General features: G+C 39.3%; 1 protein-coding gene across 3 annotated transcripts in view; it reads left to right on the top strand.

Moving 5' to 3' along the window:
- The window catches only part of dlc1 (DLC1 Rho GTPase activating protein), a 477663-nt gene extending 455089 nt beyond the window's left edge, over positions 1-22574 (top strand). For all 3 annotated transcript variants that reach the window (XM_069924597.1, XM_069924599.1, XM_069924598.1), the window contains 10 exons: positions 2320-3740; positions 5538-5717; positions 9667-9826; positions 11346-11544; positions 13368-13581; positions 14606-14720; positions 15785-16006; positions 16782-16999; positions 18204-18380; positions 19079-22574. In XM_069924597.1, coding sequence (XP_069780698.1) covers positions 2320-3740; positions 5538-5717; positions 9667-9826; positions 11346-11544; positions 13368-13581; positions 14606-14720; positions 15785-16006; positions 16782-16999; positions 18204-18380; positions 19079-19196 — 3024 coding nt within the window. In that variant the 3' untranslated portion in view covers positions 19197-22574. The remainder of the gene's footprint in view (positions 1-2319; positions 3741-5537; positions 5718-9666; positions 9827-11345; positions 11545-13367; positions 13582-14605; positions 14721-15784; positions 16007-16781; positions 17000-18203; positions 18381-19078) is intronic.
- The last annotated feature ends 397 nt before the right edge of the window (positions 22575-22971 follow it).

Consider the following 22971-nt stretch of genomic DNA (forward strand, 5'->3'; position numbering starts at 1 on the left):
CATCTGTAGCACAGTCCAAATGAATGGAGGGAATTGATGAAATAACTCTGCAGAGAATTGTGGATTTATTTTCAGAAATCACTACCTTGTACTCAAACTCATCAGAAGAAGTTGGTACCTTTTTCAGAAATAGTTCATCTCAGTTTCTGGGATTCTACTCCACTATACTATACATTCAAGTTAAACTCCTCCTGCCATCTTTCTATAAATTTGAATGCAAGCTAATAATACTGGCATTCAGTTGGCCAAAAGAATCAGACCTTTTATGATTCGTGCATGTGGAACAGGTAGAGATGACTTGCTCATTCCTTTTGGTGCCGTCCTGCCTCAACTAGGAATGTATGTCAGCATGCTCGGACCATGCATGGAAATTCTTGGCTCTCTGTCTTTCTCTTGTCAGATTATAGTATTTAGTCATCAACTAGCTACTGTGATTTGAGATTGGGGGAGATAAAAGATCACATAGGTATTTGTTTCTCTAAATATAGTTTTGTAAAACAAGTGTACTACATTGTGTAATCTCAACTAACATCTAGCTTCAGTACATAGAGAGTTTGAGATCAAAGCTCTTTCTCAGCTTCATTTCTTGTTACGCAATGTAAACACCAATAAAGGATAGTCTCAGAAAAAAGAATGTGCAGCTCTTGCAGTTCTGTTTGCTGGTCGTGACATTATTCAAATATTTTGTAGTATGTGACTTCAATAAAAGGCTTCAGTGTTGAATGAAATTTTGACTAAAGGAATAATCACGTGGTTGTGTTTCACACATGGCTCTAGTTAAAAGCTTGAGATATTTCCAAGGAACCAATGTCAAACCATAACTTGCTTTGTTGATAAAGAGACATGATTGTCAAAAATATTCTATAAAGTTAAGAAGAGTGGCAATTTTTTAAAAAGACAATAATAATTTGTACTACTGCAGGTTCATAAGTAGTTTTAACCACAAGTATATCCATAATAATTTGGAGATTTAATTTAGTTAATTAATCTTGTAATAGTGGATAAATTGTGAATATAATACTTTCTTATCAGTTATTTTGCAGAGGTAACTACTTGTTTATTGAAGAAACAATGAAATGAAACAACAACTCTTTAATCAAACATGATATTTGAAAAGAAACCATTTTTATTTTCTCTCTTTCCGAAGGCGCAATCTTTCTTGAAGTGACCATTATTCTTTGAAGTTTGATAGTAAATGAATCAAGCCTGAAGTTCAGCAGACCTGAACTCCTCTTTTTGGAGTGTCACTTAAGTTTTGGTCTCAATCTTTCATCAGTTAGCTAATAATCACTAAAAGTGAAAGTTAGAAATTATTATTGCGAATAATAACAAACTACTTTAACACCTCAACCAAAGTATATATTCTTAATTAGGTCAAATGATCTTAAGTCACTATGGAACCTATAACGTCTGACTTCATATTCTTTGGTCTTGATGTCTGAGAATGATAATTAGGCACAGTGTTAAATTACAGAGCAGATTTGAAACTCCCCAGGTTAGCTCTGCAGTGTCATCTGTAAAAGGCAACAGGGGTGTACCCTGGGGCATTAACTGTTGAATTTAATGGCCATGTGTCGCCATCTCATTAGTCACAGTTGGAAGAAACACAAGTCCTGAGTCAAGCAGGATAGACAAAATTGGATAAGGCTCCAAAGTATGCCATTACCATTAAGGGAATTGTAAAACCAAATTTCTTTTACAAGATACCATTCAGAAAGAGTTTGCCTGTTATTTTGCAACCGCATCGAACACTTGTCCTTTCATTGGAATTCAGTAGAGGTGAGAATTAAGTCTCTTTTCCCTTTATATCAGGAGAATTATGGGCTAACATGAGAAGCAATGCTATTGTTATCTATCTATAATATCAGCAAGCATCGGCAAACAGCCCCATTTAATGGAAATAGACACTACTATAAATTATAATCCTGGAATAAAACAGAAAATTGTGCAAATACAAAGTTGACCATTCAAAATCAGAAACATAGCACACAATTCTCTGCAGAATTCTTTCACGAAAACTAGCTATTAGGTCTTGTCTCTACGGATCTTTGGGAACAGGAGTTTTCTCAGGCCCACTATACTTACACCTTAAGTAAATGGGTCTTCTGCTGGAGCAACAGTAGCAAACAGGAAGTTCCCATCTTGGGTCTCCTGAAGGAAGATGCAGTAATAGAGATGTAAGGAAGATTTGATTTTTCAGCAAGAATTCATCAGTCTTATAATTTAACATTAAAATTTATAATTGGAAGTTGATCTCAGCACTTGAGAACACAAGATGCCTGCTACAAACATGACCTAATAGTTTGCACATTCTTTCAGAGTGAAGATTCAGATGAAGATGAGCCGTGTGCTATCAGTGGCAGATGGACTTTCCAGAGAGACAGCAAACGATGGTCACGCTTAGAAGAGTTTGATGTTTTCCCATCAGTAGAGATGACAAATGACATCTCTGGTGATGAAGTTTTGCTGAAGAATGCAGTCAGTCACGAGAGTGTCCTGACTGATCTAAGCGAGCGGCAAGAAGTGGCATCAATCCACAGTGCTAGTAGTACAGGAAGTAGCGGCGCAAACCTGCAGAAGGATGTGGAGGCCAAAAGAACAAATTCTGAGATCAGTGTAATTTCCTCGGGGAACTCTGTTACAAATGAAGATTCATTCAGCACTCTCCCTTCACCAAAGGATATCTCCAGTTTTACCTTCAATGCAAAAGCTGAAAGGAACACAAAATCCAAGGCAAAGAGCTTCTTGAAGCGGATGGAGAGCCTGCGGATTAAGAGTTCCCACAGTAAAAAGAAACTTCCTTCAAAAAATAACCTGGTCATCAGTGGACCCGTACTCCAAGAGGGCATAGATGAGGAAAAATTAAAACGCTTGAACTGCATTGAAATATCTGCAGTCAATGGCAATCATGTCAATGCTTCTATGGCTCGGAACCAAAGTGTATCTTACTCTACGCAAACAAGTAGCAGCAGTAGCCAATCAGAGACCAGTAGTGCAGTTAGCACTCCCAGCCCTGTCACCAGAACCCGCAGCCGCAGCACATGCAATAAGCGGAGTGGGATGTACCTTGAGGGCTTTGATCCTTTTAGTCAATCAATGCTGAATGACACCAGACAGCAAAATTTAAAGAATCAGAAGAGCATGGAAGAGGACATTATCTTCTACATACCTGAGGATCATAAGCCAGGCACCTTTCCCAAAGCACTTTCCAATGGCAACTCCTACCACCCTGACAGCTCTTCTGTAACATGGCGACATGGAAGTTATCATGGACACAGACACAGAAGCTTGACCAGGGAGAGCAGTGCTGACAGCTCAAAGGAGTCCAATTTTGGACGGAGGCGGAACTCGTGCAGCTCTCAAGGCAGCCGTCTCAGTATCTATGACAATGTCCCAGGGTCCCACCTTTATTCCAGCACTGGAGATCTGGCAGATATAGGGAATGAAGAAGACATTTTCCCAGAACTGGATGACATTCTGCACCATGTCAATGGACTACAAAGGATTGTAAACCAGTGGTCAGAAAAACTCTCTGATGAGGGGGACTCAGACTCAGCAATGGACTCTATTTCTCCCTGCCCATCTTCCCCCAAACAAATACACCTGGATATCGAAAATGGCAGGGTCTCACCTGGTGATGTTGACAGTACTGGGAACTCCATCAATGAGACAGAGGACCAAGCTGTCATCCAGGAGAGAAGGGATTCGGGTGTTGGTGCATCACTGACAAGATCAAACAGGTCAGTCAAGTTGTTTTTACTTCATATGCAAGTATGGGGTTATATTTTACACTCCACTTCAGAGTCTCCAGAACCAAATGATAGGTTTTTTCCTCCTTCAGGGTAATAAAATATAACTGCTCTATTTATATTCAGGAATCACAAAATACTTAATTTGGAAATGTTCTATTAATTAAAGAAAAGTATTTTGCTTTTTTTTAGTAGAGGACTATCACAATATAACTCTAGTGAACAAAGAGAAGCTGGAGGTACTTAATGGGTCAGGCAGCATCCGTAGATAGATATGTTCAGTCAACGATTTGAGTCAGGCCTCTGTCGAGATTAAGTAGGAAGCAGTGATATCATGAAAAAAGGATGGGGGGGGGGTGCGTGGGGAGAAGCTGGGGAAAGGCTGAGAGATGATAGGGTATTGGACAGAAAAATATTCGAACATTGATTTTACAAGTTTAGGTAACTCCACCCTCCCCCCCCCCCCCCTCCTCTATCTAGTTAGTTCCACTCTTCCAATTTTTCTTCACCAACGCTTTTTATTTTTTTTCTCTTCTCTTCTTTCCTTCCCTTCTTCCTGTCTTTCTACCTCTCCAACAATCTGTCTAATATTCTGTCAGCATTTTGCCTTCCCAGTTTCTCCTCCCCCATTGCCCCTTCCTAGTTTAGTCTCGATAAACGGTCCCAACTAGAAACATTGATGGACCATCTCCCTCCATGGCTGCTGCCTGACGTGTTGATTCCCTCTTTTTTTCACTCAAATTTTGGAATCTGCAGTTTTTGTGTTTCCTATAACTATAAATATTGTCAGCATTTTCTGTGTTTATTTCAAGTTTCCAGCAGAGTTTTGTTTGTACCTATTTTTCTCTGCTGTATGCTGCCTGTCCCGCATCGGACTGGTCAGCCACAAACGAGCCTGCAGCTGACGTGGACTTTTTACCCCCTCCATAAATCTTCATCCGCGAAGCCAAGCCAAAGAAAGAATGCTAGGTGGAACATTCAGCTTGTAGTTTTATCTCTTTGGGGCATCCAATTAGTTTCTGATTTCAAAATACAAAAAAAATCACAGATGTTGGAAATCTCAAGTGAAAATGGAAATTGCTCGAAGTATTCAGGTCAGGTAGGAACTGTGGGAAGAGAAAGGTCAGGCTGTGAATATAATGGAATATGGTGGATAATGAATTAAAAGATTTAGCATAGAATTTCACACCAAAGATCAGAGAACCAAAGATTTCAGTTTGGTAGAAGGTGACTTTATGGCAAAGAAGATAAAGACATCATTTGCTGGTCATGATTTGAACATCATTGTTTGGAAAGCAACAATCGAGGATTTCAAGTAATTATTCATTCTTGGAATATTAAATGTTGGAACTAACTGGATAGCAGCACAATGGTCTTTTTTGGTGATTTTTTTTTCTTGTGTGTAGTGTATAGATCCTGAAGGAAGGCAAGTTAAGAAAATTTTTCAAATCCATCAAAATAAACAAGCTTTAATACAGAGTACAGAAATGGATAATATTAAGGCAGAATTATATTTTATAAGTTTGATCTCAGAGTACCAACACTCCAAAAATTCCCTCCAGTAATCTGATTTTCACAGTATCTGGAATAGTTAATGAGTATGAGCAAATTTTGTGCAGAAACAATTTTTTTAAAACTCACATTGGATTATTGGTTTTAAAGTGTAACTTCCATAATATCAGTAATGATTTTAATTGTCTTGAATAATTATATAAATGAGATGTATCAGTTAAACGACAAAATTGATCAAACTGTTAATTCACTTCTCTTTATTGTTCAATTAAACAGGCGACAGAGACTGCGGTGGGGCAGTTTCCAGATTTCTCACAGGCCAAGCCTAAATTCAGCTTCTCTGCAGATTAACAGCCAGTCAGTCGCACAAATGAACCTTCTCCAGAAATTCTCTCTGCTGAAGCTGACTGCCCTGATGGAGAAATATTCACCCTCAAACAAGCATGGATTTAATTGGTGAGTCCAAGTGCATAGCAAAAATAATGAGTAAATTAGATGAACATCCAAGTGATAAACTGAAGGCATTTCTGTGTTACCTAATTATATCCTTTATGCATCATATGTTAAGATGCAGAAAACACAGGATGAGGCTTTGCACCACAATAAATTTGCACCACAGTAAATGTGCACCACAGATATTTGCTAGTTAAATAAGTTTAACTGGTCATCAGTGTAATTAGTCCTGCTTAAAAATTTCAAATGTCTTACCAGGGGAAACCTGTTCTGTTCATGATACTGTGGATCATTAGATCAAATGCAGAATTGCATGGTTGTGTTCTTGCTGTATGATAGCTGCTAAATTGTTGGGTTATTGTACACACTGAAGGCCGAGAGAGCTCCTCTTCAGCAGGAGTCTCTGAACCACTGGGAAAATCACGTAAAAATATTTTGTGTTATTTTTCCAGTCTTTCAGTCCACTGAAGCTGAAGTTGACAAATAGGCACTCGAGCATGTTTGCTGTTACCATTATTAAAATGGGTGAATGTTGTTTCACTTCTTGCCTTGAATGAAAGATGATCAGGAGATGGATAACTGGACTGCCGTTCCCTGAGCATCACTCCTTCCACTTGTGATTTTAGAATTTCAGGTTAAACCTTAATTGGGTGTTTTCACGGGCAAGACTTGGACTGGTGATGAAGAAGGGTACTGGAGGCACAGTTCAAATACAGCCAGTGATTTTATTCCAGTTAATTGTTTACCCAGTTCTTCATGACCATGCTAAAATCTTATGTACTTTTTCGCAACCTTCAACAATACTTTTGCGGACTAAGCATTTCTAGGAAATACTCAAGATTTAAAGTATGGTTACATCCTTCCTCTTTCACCAACAATTGTACTTTTTGCATCTGAAAGATGGCCAGTATGTTTCCTTTTTTTGGGTTACATACAGCAGAACCCCAAATATAAATCTCATCACGAGGAAAACGGTGTTGCACTAAATCGGAGGTTTCAATAAATAGTTGTAGTTACAGTTGAAATTAAAATACAAATTAATTTTTAGTAAACTGACAGTCCCAGCTGCTCGCGTCAGCCCCAGGTCCCCAAGCACTTGAACTCGCTCTTGGCAGCAGCCCGAAACTCGAATCCAATGACTCATCACGTTATATCCGAATTCGCATTAAATTGAGATGCATTAAATCAGGGTTCCTCTGTATATGCTTTACTCGTTCGAATTAACACAATATGATCTCAGTCATCTGTTAATGATTTGCTGTTCAAAGAGTATGTGAAATGCGCAAGCTATAAATATTTGCTCATTGTGCTTTCTTTCCCATTGACACTATGAATTTTCACGTTTGTCTCAGTGACGTAAAAGAGGGCCATCTGGCCCTCTTAAGGCTAAATGAAACACAAAATGTGCATTGTCAGCTTGGCCATTCAAATTAGGGTTTCACGAGGTAGTAGCAATTCAGTTTCAATTTATCTTGGATGCAAACCACCAAACACAGATTATTTATTCTTGCCAAAGGCTCACGCTATCATTGTCTGTATACAGGATGTGTTGTTGGTGTGGCAATGGGCCTTTCTGCTTGATTGATGTTTCAGTTTCTAAAAAGTCAAGATTGAATTAATTTTTGAAGGGTTGACTTTGGTGGTTTTGAGCTGTCACTTATTTGGACTCCAATAGATATGTGAAAATTCCACTCTTTAAAAAAAACTGTTAGCCTGAGTTAAAGATTGTGGAATTGAAGGCCAAATTGTTGATTTGGTTAGGAATTGGCTGAGCAACAGAAATAAGGCAACAGTACAAATGGAAGCACTAAATTTCAAGTTACTTCTGGATTTGGTAAATAGACAAAATTATGACAAATGGATTTAATATAATAGTGTATTAGGATGATTCAGTATATGACCAAAAAATTGAAAAGCTAGTATCAGTGAACGGTGAAAAGAGTTTGAACAATGTGAAGAGATTATTGAACTGTCAAAAGCAGATAATGAGTTAAGAAAACAAGAAGATATAAGTTCAAAGATCCAGATAGACCATACCGGGAGAAAAATTCACTTTGGAGGGACTGTAGTCTACAAGTTACCAGGCTGATAGTGGAATACTGAGAATTAAATTGCAAGTATTGTTTATACAAACCTGTAGAATTTATAGATTCAATTTATATGATTAATGTTTGAGAGGAACTGATGTGATTACAGATAAATTATTCTGGTTAGTTGGAGAATCGGTAATCACAGTTGAGAAGTGAGAACCTGGAATGAAATTCAGAAATCCTCTTGCTCATAGCAGAGATATGGAACTCTCTTCCGGAAGAGGGACAGGATTAATTGATAATTTTGGATTGGTACTTTTTTTATATAACTGAAGGCATTAATTGATACTGGAGCAAAGGTGGGCATTTGGGGGAGGGACAGGCTAGACTATACTTGTTCCAATCTTCCAAGACTTCTTGAGAGGCAAAACAGATATTGTCCCTCAAGAATGATAGCAAAGAGAATATGATCTTGGGTTAATATAATCAAAGGATTGTGTGCCAATTCACTATAAACATTAAATTAAGTTAAAATGTACTTGTCATCCGATTGCACAAGTACAACCCGATGAAACAGCATGCTCGGTCCTTGGTGCAAATGAGTGAAGCCTTGAAATTCTGATGTGGACAGGAAAATTTCCATCTCCCAAGACAACTCATTTATTTTCAACATCTCAGCAATAATAATGCTTTGGTCTTAATACTTCAGCAAGGGAAAATCAGTAAAGTTTATCATTCTATATCGGGGCGGGAAACCTTTTAACATACTGGATGCTACCAGTAATTTTTTTTTAATTGAAATTTCAATTATTTCTTGCCTGGGGTCTCTTGGCTAATGACATAACCAGGGGACGCCATCTTTAAATTCAAAATGACGATGCACCACTGACCCTCTCTAATAATAGAAGGTAAAAAAAATTATTGCTGCATTTCTTCTGTATAAAATATGTTTTAAAATTTGCTCTAACTCAGCAATCGGTCCTGTGAGGTAAGGATTAAGTCAGGGTGTCCCAGGGCAGTTTCTTTTCAATGTTTCCCCCTCCCTCCCTCCCCTCCTCTTACTTGCAGCTTGTATTTTTCCGCTTCCCATTGGTTTCTCTCCATCTCGAAATTGCCCCAACTCATGCTGAATGAAGTGCAAAATCCCTTGCACGATGTACGCATCAGGCTCGCCATGGTTTTCCGTGATTTTCTCTAGTGCCGGACAGCCCACACTGCCGCCCGCCGAAGCCACGGTGGCCGCCTGCTCATCCATTCTACTGCTAGTCTCCCTGCCAAACAGTAAGAGCCTCATTGCTTGGCTGCGGCGCACATGCACACTGACGAGCGGCGGCTCAGGGAAAGCTTTTTGCATTCAGTTGCAGGCCAGATAGGTTTGGATCTGGCCCATTGGTTGCCCACTCCTGTCTATATCATAATCCTGAAGTCTTCTCCTGCCTATTACATTATTCTACATTTGATATTTTTAATTTAATTTTAATTTAGCGATATAGCACTGTAATAGGACTTTTGGCCTACGAGTCCGTGCTGCTCAAGTACACCCCTATGACCTAGTAGCCCAGTACATCTTTGGAACATGGGTGGAAACTGAAGCACTCGGAGGAAACCCACATGGTCATGGGTAGAACGTACAAACTTGTTACAATGATGGAATCGTACCTGGGTGCTGGTGCTGTAGTGACATTACACTAACCGTAATGCTAACCATGCCGACATGTAGTGAAGTGAAGGGTACTATTGTATGGCGAGATCTCTTTTTCCCCTCCAATCTCGTTGCACCTCTTTTGTTGAATCACTTGTTCTTGACCAGGTAACCATGAGTTAGTGTTTGACTAAACTTTGTGGACCACCAGTGAAACTTCTTTTCAAAAACTTGTGAGAGATGCTGGTAATCAGATTGCTTCCTACTTCTTGTTTTCCAGGGCTGTGCCAAAATTTATGAAGAGGATCAAGGTTCCAGATTACAAGGACCGGAATGTTTTCGGAGTCCCACTGTTGGTGAATGTTCAGCGCTCAGGCCACCCTCTTCCTCAGAGCATTCAACAAGCCATGCGTTACCTCCGCAACCAGTGCCTCGACCAGGTCAGTGACTTGTTGTATTGATTATGATAGTGACACGTTGGCATCATGTGGGCTGACTGATTTTTCTTATAAAAGTTGATTTTTTTTTTCCATCACTGTCACACAGCACAGAAGCAGGCCCTTCAACCTACCTTATCTATTAATGACCAGCAAATATCTCTCCATCTAAAACAGAATATAACTTTCAATATTGCCTGTGTGGCATTTGTACTATCTTCCTGGGACCCTGTGGGTTTCCTTTGGGTGCTCTGGATTCTTTCCACATTCCAAGATGCAGGGGTTGGCAGACAAATCGTTCCATTGTAAATTGCCCTGGGTATGTAGGTGAACTGTGATGAGAAAATGAAGAGAATAAAACATGGGATTGATATAGGATGAATGTAAATGGGTTGATGCACCATCAATAATCACAAAAGATTGAAGTTGTGATGGGCTTGTATTAACTATAGACTAGAACGGCCGTCAACCTCATTAACTGATCAAGGCAGAGTGAAGTGGGGGTCATGCAAAAGGATCAGTCTCGGGATGCCTGTCTAGTCGGCAGCAGCCAATCATAGCATAACAGTGGTGTACCACATGGGTGGTCGGAGAAAACTCAACTGGCCAAAGACCTTGCTTCATGCAGTACATCTCGATGATTCTGCGCTCATCCCACTTAACAGCACTTGGCCCGTGACCTACTGTGCCTTTACAATTCAAGTGATAGTCCAGATATTTCTTAAATGCTCGAAAGTCACTGATTCCATCACTCCCTCAAGCAGTGTGTACCAGACCAACCATCCTCTGGGTCAAAATAACCTTCCTCCTATACCCTTTGTCCTTAAACCTTTGCCCTCTGGTCTTCTGGTCTTAGCTACCTCCACTAGGGGGGGGATAAGTTTCTTGCTCTCAACCTTATCTATCCCTCTCATAATTTTGCACCCCCACCCTTTGCCCAGCCCCATCAACCACCTCTGTTCCAAGGAGAACACTCACAGCCTATCATGTCTTTCCTCATAACTGAAATGACCCATCCCAGCAGCGACCTGATGAACATCTCCTGCACATTCTCCAGTGTAATCATCCTATTAGAGTGTGCAGATCATCATTGCGCATTGTATATGGCCTAATCAAAGGTTTCCCGTAAAGGAAATGGAGGAATGTCTATCAGCTGGAAGCAGCAGAGTTTTATTTGATTAGGACAGCATGTTACACACAGACAAGTGCGCTCAAAGGTCCGTACTGTACTGTTCTGTGTTCTAAATGATACCAAGACTTCCCTCCTCTTTGTACACTTGCTGATGAAGCCAAGCATCCCACATGCCTTCGTCACCACCTCATCTACATTGCATTTCCAAACCAAAACTTGCTTTAACTTAATTATTATGTTTTTAACTAGATGGAATCTTATGTTGCAATTATTAAAGTATATCTGGAAATTCTAAAGTGACCATGCGGATGGACTTCCCAGCACACTGTTTCCCCAATATTGATGTTGACCAATCTTTACAAGATTCTCCAATTCACTTTTAACAAACAGGTTGGATTATTCCGGAAATCTGGAGTAAAATCGCGAATTCAAGCCCTGCGACAGATGAATGAGACTTGTGCAGATGGTGTAAACTATGAAGGCCAGTCTGCCTATGATGTGGCAGATATGCTGAAACAGTACTTCAGGGACCTGCCAGAACCACTGATGACCAGCAAACTTTCAGAAACCTTTCTTCAGATCTACCAGTGTAAGTTACAGGGAAAACTTTGGGGCTTGGCGCAAAAGGTCAAATCTCTTTCCTCCTGACTAGGTTTGTCTCCAGTGGATGGTCTTCAGTAAAGTTTATACCTGGATCTAGAGACACTGATGTTGGAAGGATACCAGCCTTAAATTTCTGGAGCTGTCATCATGAACTCTCCCATTTCAAACCCTTCAGCATCAGGTTCAATAGTCCCAAGTGTCATTGTTTGATGGCTCCTCTCTTCTCTGGGAAGATTGTGTAGCATCCTAGAAACCTAATGCCAGGATCTTGGAAGAATTCACTTTTTTGTGTGTGTTACTTTTTTCTGGTACTTAGTTGTTAGAAATAGGCTTTATGGAGCAAGGTATGTGAAGAATGCCAGCTCTTCACAATCCCCCCACACACCACCAATACCCCAACCCTGCCTCATTCCCACTACTACATCCGTGGCCTGAGAGTCTTTGACAAGATTTGCAGGCATCTTTGACAGAAGGTGCCCCAGCTGCAGACCTAACTTTTAAATCACAGGATCTCCCGATGGCCTTCCAAATTATGTCTGTGTCTAGCGGACGTCTGGGACCAGAGGCTGTCAGTGTCACTGTTTTCTTTGGAGAACTGCAATGGGTCATGTTTCATCTTCGCCACAATCTTGTCATGAACATGTGACAAAATGACACATTTAATTAAAATTTGCTATATTGAATTTTCCACGTAACCCAGCAAATTTATAAAAATGTTAATATTACTGAAATTGCTAAAGATAGCCAAGTGTTAATAATATCATCACAATTTGACATGTTTAGTCCAAAAATTCTTGGTATGTGGGGCATCATGCTTGGATATTGGAGGATGTAATTTCATTAAAAAATGTAAGTGTGTAAAATGTGAAGGTCTGTTTAAATATGTATGAAGGCTCCTTTAATTATTCTGAGTGAATATTTGAGGCTGTTTTCGATTTTGAGGTGATAGATTTTTTGAAAATGGCTTGAATTTTGAGAATAATGTATATTTTTACAATGACGGATTTCCCCACAGAAGGATTTTATTAAAGCCTTCTTCCTGAAACAATTTGATTATATTTTTGGCTCAATCCACTGCACAAGGAAAACAAGCAACCCCACTTGAGTCTATCAATTATTAGGTGTTTCAACAGCTTAGGGTTTGTAATAAAAAACATCAACTAGCCCTACATTTTAGAACTGTTTCATTCTATTTTGGGGTCAATTCATTAAGTCAAATTTCTGCATAACTTTTTATATAGGCTGCAAAAGAAGAGAAATTAAAATTGGAAATGGACTCAAATTATAGAGAGCTTCTTGCTAGTGTTCTCATGCTCTTCACTTGAAGTCATCAGTTGGCCAGTCAGGAGCCTATGACTCAAATCTATGGCCTGAAAATGTGAAAGCCATTTGGTTTTCCTTCTCTGTTCTGTGGTCTGGCTGAAATCTGCTTATTTTGAATGGTTCAGGCATCGATGCTTTTCCATCTTAAGTCATTGTGCTTGGGACAGATTTTGCTACATTAATATTAATATTGGGGAAGCTCACCAGCTTCAAGCACAGCTACATTAAGAAGAAAACAACCATTTTCATTTTAAGCACGTATGCTTGATGCAACTCAGTAGCTTTTTTTTTTGCTTGTGCTCACTGGGATATCTGGGCATTAAACAACTGTCACTCAATCTCAAAATAATTAACTGTACTTGAAAAACTTTCAGATAGTATAGCAAAGGGTTCCATGAAAGCAAACTTTCTCTGGCTGTCAAACTTGAGATACGTCAAGTCTGAAAAGCAGACATTGCCTTTCAAAAAATATTTTTTGCACTGCAGATGTCCCAAAGGATCAGCGTCTCCAGGCAATCCAAGCTGGCATCATGCTGCTGCCCGACGAACATCGAGAGGCTCTTCAGACTCTCCTCTACTTCCTCAGTGATGTCGCAGCTCTTGTGGAAGAGAACCAGATGACACCTACAAACCTCGCTGTGTGCCTGGCCCCTTCACTCTTCCATCTTAACACTCTCAAGAGGGAAAACTCCTCCCCCAGGTACCCATTTCCTGATAGGTATAGAGATTGTGTGTATATGACATTATTTATTGCAGAATTTTAGGCATAAAGGTAGGGAATCGAAAGACCTGATGTACACCTGTAGATGATGGGGAAACTACTGATGTATGCATGTCAATCAGGAAAGATCAAGCCCACAGGTACACAAGAAATTGTCCAAGACTCTTACACAGAGTGTTAGAGTTGGGTGGAAGGATGGTTTTAATAACACAGGACACATATTATAAAGGGTGAGCTTTCATGCAGAGATATGTAATAAGGAGATCACTACAAACATTTGGATTAGATTTGATTTTATACAACATCTGCACATCTCCAGAGAGAGATGCCCCAGAGACTAGGAACACACTATCTTTTACATTGAGGGAAGAGGGTGAGGAATCCTTGTGCTGTCACGGGTTCGTAATCAGAACTGCAGCAAGCTCAAAGAACTAGCATCTCTAGGAATATTCACCCCTTCATTTTTCATTCATATAAACAACAGGAAACTGCTGCCAGACTCTCAAATCAAAACAGCACCCATATGAAAGTGTCTTCTCTCTGATGTTCCTCCTAATTATTTGTTGTGTGAGATTATTGTGTAAAGTTGTCATCCATCAGTGAGTGAAACTGATAAGGAACTGTTTTAAAATGACAATTTAAGCACAGTCCCCACACCCCACCACTGTCTCAGAGACTCTAATTAAAATAAGAGTTTGACCTTGGCATGCAGCCTCCTAACTAATTTAAATTGAGACAAGCCCCATTTCAAGATGATTCTGAAAGCAGAGGACAAATTGCTGCAGGGTTACTGGAGTGAAAGAATTTTTACTCCCATGAGCGTAAGTGTCTGCCATAAATCAGGAGCCCTGTTCATTGATCCTTGTGCAAGTTTACAAGGTTGCTGTTGTTTAATGATGCTTTTGTCCAGTTCAACAAATACCTGTGCTGGCACCTAGGTGTCTGAGCTTTTGTTCACAGGCCGTTACATATTAATGAGGTTCATGTTCCCTTTTTTACCTAGAGTGATCCAGCGGAAACAAAGCTTGGGTAAACCTGACCAGAAGGACCTGAATGAAAACTTGGCTGCTACCCAGGGTCTGGCCCACATGATCACTGAGTGCAAGAAGCTTTTCAAGGTCAGCTGTCTTTGTGCTTCTTCATTTCCATCTCAAACTCGGTGGTACCAAACAATTTTGAAATTCTGAGAAACACAAGAGACTGCAGATGTGGAATCTGTAGAACTCAGCGGACAAGGCAGCATTTTTTGGGGAATATGGACGGTCAATGCTTCAAGTTGAGAACTTTCATCTGGCATTCCCGAATCATTGATTGTCCATTTCCATCCACGGATGCTGTCTGAACAACTGAGCTCCTGGATCATAAAATTTCACCCTTGAATCAATACCATTAAGCACAGAATAAAGCAGTGGCAGTGCTTTCTTCAATGGAGCGTAGTTTCAGAAATATAAAGCCAAGTCCACTGAAGACAATGGGACTGAATTCACAAGTAAATGGAGCACAAGGGAAGATGTTATGGCACTGCATGCTTGGCAGATCCAATCCAGAATAATTTTACTCTCCCAGTTTGTTCTTCCCTCTGGAATTCAGTTCACAGGAGCATTTGGACAGTGGAGGGGAGCTGCTGGCAGAGATCTGTTGTGCTTGTTCTCTCGATAAGTAATGCATGGAGGAATGTTCCCAAAATAGATGAAATGTGGCAGAGAGCCCTACGTGCAGTCCCACTGTATGCATGCCCTACAGTAAGAGACATATATCCCCTTTTGCACCTCCCACCGGGGTACCTACGCAGCATTCTTTCTCCAAAATATGTCATGGACAGCTGGAGTCCTGATAACAATCCCATAAGTATTTAACTCGAATTATCAAGACACATTTTAGGTACATCAGATATTGTAAAGACATTATATTAAGTCAGTTAAACTCCATTGTCTTTGGTTTTCATTTGCCTGTTGTAATGTGTTTAAATCGAGTTTCTTTCTTCCAGCTTGAGTTTATAGACCTTGTTTTGGACGTTGACTAATTTTGATTCCGTTCTGATTAAAGGCCTGCTAGATTCATTTAAACACCAGAAGCCAACTGTTAAATGCTAGTGATCTGGAATCAAACTAAAAGGACAAAAATACCCAAATACATCTATTGGTTAGAAGTATAATAGCACTTACAATATTTTATTCCCTAGATCCCAGAGGAAATGATGAGCCAATGCCGTAACTCTTACATGGAGCAGGATTTGCAGCCAGTCAGCTTGGAGCAGCTGGGTCAAACCAACAATGGGGAATCCTCAGACTACCGGGCTCATCTCCAGAATTACATCCATGCTCTGCTGAAGGAGGCCAAGGACAAGTTTAAAGGCTGGGTTAATTGTTCAACATCTGAATCAGCAGAGTTGGCCTATAAAAAGGTACTTTCCATTGTTAAACGTTAAATTCACCAGTGGATCTTTGTCCATGTGCTCTGAGAATGCAAATATAATGAGTGTCATTCAACAAAATATGGTGGTGAGAGAGCAGAAATCATTCAAAGGTGAAGAGATTGCTAGAAATGTAACTGTACTCTCAAGGTGATTTAGCCACTTCCATCCAGAAAATGAAGGTGAATCCACAATTTCACATGGAAAAGTCCTAGTGCTTACACCAGTATTGCATTTACAGGTCCCTTTCAATACTGATTCCTACTGGCATTTGTACAGTCAATGCATTTTGCACAGAAATAGTGGGTAAAGACATCTTGGTGCCTTACTTCTGAGCAAAAAACATTCCTCAAACTTCCCATCCAGTGCAACAATGATCCAATCACCCTTAAATGGCAGAAACTGAGTAATTCATTTCACATCGTTTTCTTATTTTAGTGAGCCCAAATGATCCTTTCCAACTCTAGGGTCTTTACGTTTCCTCTGCTACCCAATATCGTAAGAACAACACTGCCATTTACAGGTGCTGCAGTAGCTCAAGCCCCTAATGGCTGACAGACTGAGAACAATCCGAAAGTTGCTAGGACCTGGCTGCAAACAACTAAGTACATTTCCATCAACCCTCTTCCTCCCACTTCCAATAAGAATTTTGCTTGTCTCCACTGAATTTTGGGCAAGTTATGCTCAGTAGCCATGCCTATACAAATAGATTTTGCCTCTAATGGGTGAAGAATCGAAAGATTTCAATGTGAATTTCTTTGACCAGGTTTGCGATGGGCCACCTCTAAAACTGTGGAAGGCTTCGATTGAAATTCCTGTTGCTCCAGAAGATGTTCTGTGGCGGATACTGCGAGACCGTCATCTCTGGGATGATGACCTTCTTAGTTCAAAAGTCATTGAAAGTTTGAATAGTCAAACAGATATCTATCACTACGTCCAAAGTAGCATGGCTCCACATCCAACCAGAGATTATGTGCTCATAAGGTAAACATTTTCATCATCCTTCAGGTGTCCTCTTCAGAGGGTAAAGTGACATTAGATAAGTCAGTGTAGTCCTGCACTAATATATCTTCTCCTGTACAAGACTACTAGCAAAACACAATCTGCTAGAGGAATTCAAAAGGTCGAACAGCATCAGTGAGAGAAAAATTAAAAGTCAGCGTTTGATACTTGTTTCTCCAGCAGCTTGTGTTTTGCTCCAGATTCTAGCATCTGAAATATTTCTTGTATCTCTGGGAAACTCCCAGACTTGTGCAGCATGGTGGGCGTAGTGGTTAGCGCAATGCCTTTACAGTGCCATTGATCGGGACCCGAGTTCGAATCCCATGCTGTTTGTAAAGTGTTTGTACATTCTCCTCGTGTCTGCATGGGTTTTCTCTGGGGCTCTGGTTTCCTCCCACCATTCAAAACGTACCGGGGGGCGGGGGGGTGGTTCTAGGTTAATTGGGTGGCACAGACTCATAGGCCAAAATGGCCTATTTCCGTGCTGTATGTCTAAATGTATGTGTTTGACTGGCAGTAGCAGTTATGGCTATGTGGTAGATAGTAGAAGCCTTGCAAAAGATACAAAGTCTGATAATAGTATGTTCCCTAACCCAGGGAAATAACTGAAAGAAAGGCCAGAAAGTGGCTCTCATGCAACTGACAATATCTGGATAAACTGCAGTGCTGTAGTTGAATAATCTACCAGGGTTGCACGAAGAATATGCTGCTACTGATGTGCCACAGAGTGACTGTGTGGAAACGAGCCCTTCGGCACAACCTGGCAAGGCTGACCAAAATGTTCCACTCGCACCAGTCTCATTTACCTGCATTTGGTCCCTCTCCTTCTAAACCTATCCCATCCATGTAGCCATCTAAATGTTGCAATAGTACCTGACCCATCTATCTCTTCCAGCAGCTTGTTTTATGCACCACCCTTTGTGTAAAAACAGTAACCCCCCTCAGATTCCTGTTAAATCTCTTCCCCTTTCACCCTCATCCTATGTCCTCTGGTTCTTGATTCCCCTAATCTGGGTAAAAGACTCTGTGCATTCACCCAAAGTATTCCTCTTGTGATTTTACACTGTCAGGAAAGAGGAAGAAATGGGGTAAAATAGCTTGGAGAATTACAATTCCATGAATATTTGATTTGAATTCCTCCAGTTTTTGAAGAATTTACATTTAAAATTGTTCAATTTTATTTCAGGACCTGGAAGACTAACTTGCCCAAGGGCAGCTGTGTGTTGGTGGCTACCTCGGTGGAGCACAATGGAACACCAGTGGTTGGAGGGGTCCGAGCTAATGCTCTTACCTCACGATATCTAATAGAACCCTGCGGGTCAGGGAAATCTAAGCTCACCTACTTGTGCAGGATTGACACGAGGTACTGACAGGGACATTTTCATCATTTTATCTCGTAGTATAGAGGCATGTGCCCAGCCAGTATGAAATTCTAAAGTTATCCTGCTCTTGTTAAATCCCTCAAGAAATGAGTTCTCTGACACTCTAAGATGCAAAGAAAAGTTAATTGTAAATGATGCAAGTGTTAAAATGGTTGATTGGTAACATATGAATGCAAACATTTTTAAATGCACAAAGTGTAAAAGTTAATTTCTATGCTTAAAAGCCTCAAATTTGTTTATCATTTAGTCAAAAAGCAATTTTATTTTTGTATTTCACCCATTTTCAAAACAAGGTAATGGAAGTCTATTGAAAAATCCACATTGAGGAATAAAAAAAAAATTCCAGGGGTGGATTAATGTAATTATAGTGTCTTGAGTGTGGCAAACAGATCTTTCTCCAGCATAATCCTTACTGCTTTGGTGTTTTATTATGCCAAAGCCCGGCTGCCCAGTGAAAGAAAAAAAATCATGTCTGGCAATATCCAGCAGTGGCACCTTTCTCTGTTTCTGAAAAACCCTGCCATCAGAGTCTGTCTAGATTTGAACCACAAGGATAGGGCACTGTCAATGGTTTCTGACTTCTTTCAAATCAATGTAATCCTTTCTAGTCAGACATGTCGTTTAGAGTTTTGAATCTTGAGTGGTAAATTTAAATTCTTTTTTTTTTTGCATCTTTCAGAGGACGAATGCCAGAATGGTACAATAAAGCATTTGGACACTTGTGTGTAGCTGAAATTGTTAGGATACGAGACTCTTTTATTATTCACGGCTCCGGCAGTCAAGAAACCAAGCATTAGAAGACACCTTCGTATGAACTAGTCTGTTAACTCTGAAGCATACTGCTTCAAAGAATGTTGTGTGAAAACTGTGGTGGACTTGCATTACATGTTTATGAGAGGTCTGCATGAATCAGACCTTGAATGAATGATTTTATTTTTAATAGAATTCTAAATTTTGACTGTAGCGATGTACTTTAAAAAGCTGCTTAATTCATTCATGAGGGCTGAGATATAGGCCTTTACTGGAATACAGTTGGACTCGTGGTCCTTATTTATAAATGAAGTGCAAACCTTCAATGCACTTGCTTGTTTAGGGGCCACAACTGCTTCTGTGAAGCATTAAGCATTTTATGTAATATAAATCATGTCTATGTAAAAGAATACCCTGGTGCATTCATGTGATTTACTCTTTTTTTGTACTACTATCCATAACTTCATTGTTTATGAACTATGTTTTTTTTCCAAAGTTGTGCTTTTCTGTTGTGTTTGCTTGTTCAGTTATCTACTGAGGATGATGCACCTGGAGGAGTTAGTGCTTGAGCATGTTTTTCTGAGGACCTAAATTGTGGGAGATTGTGTAAAAGGTGGTGCACTTATTGCTTGGAATTCACTGGCATGGCAGAATGACATCAGTCAATTGATGAGAGTCCAATCGAATTAAAGGTTTCTGTGTAGTAACTTGGGTGAAAGATAATAGAAACAACTTTAGGGCTACTTTTCCCCATCTGAACTTTGAATTTTTCTTTTCTCATGCTAGATTCATGCAAGTTTCTACATCTGGGAATTCTGTCTACCGCTACACAGCCCATAGTTAGATCATAAGATTTTAAAAAGGTGTGCTTGGAGCAAGCAAGCAGCTTTGATCCCTCTAAAACATTGGTTGATTTTACAGCTATGCCTTGTGAACAGAAGGGCTGAGTTCTTTTGATTATCAATGCTGTTTACTTTGTAGTATCCACTTTTCGAGATCCTTGTATAATCCTGAAATTTGCTAGAGATGGAGATATTTTTAATGCATTTATAAATTTACATATTTACTGTATATCCACATCCAAACAATGCAATATTTTTAACAAACAGTATCCTGCACATTTTATCCAAGATGAAGAAAATGTTCTAAAGTTTCCATTGCTGTGGAGTAATAAATGATTTATAATTTTTAAAATATATCAGAAACTGCCATGAAAGAACATTTTGGATCTTAATGCAGGGACAGTTGCACACATTTTAATCAGTCATGTGTTATGTATTATGGCAGTGTTAGCTTACGTGCATGTTGAGATGAACTTAAGTGGTTCTTGAGTGATTTTTCAACCCTTGTTCACTCCGTGTCCCCCTCTGAGGTAGAACATTGTCATAGAATAATTTACCATCTCGTCCAATATTCTTAAGCATCAGTTTCTGCTGAAAATCTATCCTGAACATCAAGGCATCCCCACATCTTGGCTTAAAAGTGCTAATTCACAGCCTCTCTAGACATCTGGAAACAACCCCACTAAGATTCATGGGGTTAGGATAAAAGTATTTATAATGATAAGTCTCAACTCTGAAAGGGGCACCTGAGCAACACCAAGTCAAAGTTGGGATTGGCAAGTTCTCCCAAAGCAAGCAAAGAATACAGTGCAAGTGATTTTGATGTGGACCAAGAATCTACAGGTTCTTAAAATCCCAACATTTAAAATTATGAAAATTAATTTTAAGGAATCTGATACTTGAGGAAAAATGTTCATAAAACAACATATCGTTGTATGGTACAAATCTGAAGAAAATGTTCAGGAACTCTCCCGACATCTGCTTTATCACTGTTCTTTCCTTTCCTCCCGCATTTTATCTCTTAATTTTCCTGTTTTGATGAAAGGTCATCACTTAAAACATTGTTTCTTTTTCAGCAGATGTTTTCCTGACTAGCTAAGTGTTTCTAGTGTTCATTATATATAGCCCTGGGAACACTGTGTCCATGAAGTTTACTGATTGTGGTAGAAATGCAGCCAGTTACCTATCAGCAAACAGAATTTGCAATTCCTATTTGTTTATGTCCCAACCGACATGTTTGACTCAAACTGATCAGTAAATTTCAATCAGTTGAATTGCTACCATTTCAGGTGTACCAGCCTTTCCGCACCCTGAGAGGAAATAGATTAAAAGTCGAAGATAGTGGTCGGGATCCACTGGACACCAGACACAAGAAAATTCAAACTTATGTTTGGGAATCCCCTTTTTATGTCAAGGACCCTGAAAGGGGCAAACAGAAGCCCCAATGCTCAAGGCGACCTCAGGAAAAAGGAGGCATTTGATGTTCAGACACATCTCTGCCAGTGTTACGATTGGAAATGCTGTTAGAATATTTTGATTTGCAGGGCCCATAAAATAATGCAAAGTATTTTGCTATGTTATTCATGTATGATCAATAATTTTTTCTTGGATTGTGGGTCTTTCATGAGGGCCATGGTGCTGTGCACACTTTAATGTATCCACTTTTCTGCTATTTCTAGTGTGGTGTCAATTTATCACATTTCTGTGGTGGGCATCCAAATAAGGTTCATATTGCATGTGTTTATTTAGTCTTCAATGACATTTAATGGAAGAACTAGCTTTCTTCAATTCTCATAAAAAATTTTCTATTCATGGTATTGGACAATATTTGAAATAGCAAGGAACAGAAGATTCTCAACTTTATTAGTGAGATAATTCAGACATATTAAAGTTGAACTTTAACATTTTTATGGCTTTTTAATTTTGACTTGCCATTCTCACTTGACAATCGTGAGAGTTTGTTAATCACAGGGTGCTAGGTGCCAAGTGGTCCTCAAATAGAAAGTAGCCTTTCTTACAGGTTTTACTGTAACATTACTATTTGTTTGAGGCTTTAAATGGAATGTAGTGAATACAATAAGCTGCCATTGGGAATTCAATGACCCTTTTTTTTAATTTGTGGGTGCTGGAGCCCAAAGTGAGCAGAATTTAAAAGAAGGATTTATCTAATATTGTTTAAAATATTTACCATTCAGTGTTATGTAAAAAACATTTAGTGAAATTTGTGGCAATGAAAGCAATTTTATTAGTAATTATATTAGTGTTGTCCCTTCATTATAAAATGCTAGCTTATCTTTCTGTCAGTCCTGTTACCAGAATTTCTTTGGTATTTGTAGAATTTGACATCACTGTATATATCATTGTATTGTAAACACGTACTCGTCTAGCTGCATACTGCCAAATAGGGATAACGCATGTTATTAATTATTTAAATATTCATGTATTTATACCTCAGTTACACACTTTTGTACCTTTTTTTTAAAGTATTGTAAATATCTTACTCTCTCAAGCCAAGACATAAAGAACCTTGAGTGTCTGTACAGTTATAACCATCAAGTGCACTATTAAATGTGTTAAATAAGATGAATTGTTCATTATTTTGAATTTTATTTTATGCATACTCCAGAATAGTATTTAAACAACAGATTTGAGTCATTTGCAGTGTGTATCCTGACAGCTTGGGCAATCTTTAATAGTCCTGGTGCATCTTGATCTGATTGTTTGAATTTTACTCAAGTGGTGACTGGAAGAGTATGCTTTTATCCCTTCAAGTCTGACCAAAAAGGCAATATTTTATTTCACCAATAATTAATGTTGACAGTAACTCTCAGGTGAATCATGAATTTAGTTCAGTAACTCAGTGCTGTATAACTAATGAAGGAGAGAGGCTTAATTGCAGTAGCAGGATGAGACCAATGCTAAAGGAGGATGGGCCATTTTTCAAAATGTCTGCTTGTTCTTTCACTTGTTCACAGAACAG

Source organism: Narcine bancroftii, chromosome 3, assembly GCF_036971445.1.
Source record: "Narcine bancroftii isolate sNarBan1 chromosome 3, sNarBan1.hap1, whole genome shotgun sequence".
Lineage (NCBI taxonomy): Eukaryota > Metazoa > Chordata > Chondrichthyes > Torpediniformes > Narcinidae > Narcine > Narcine bancroftii.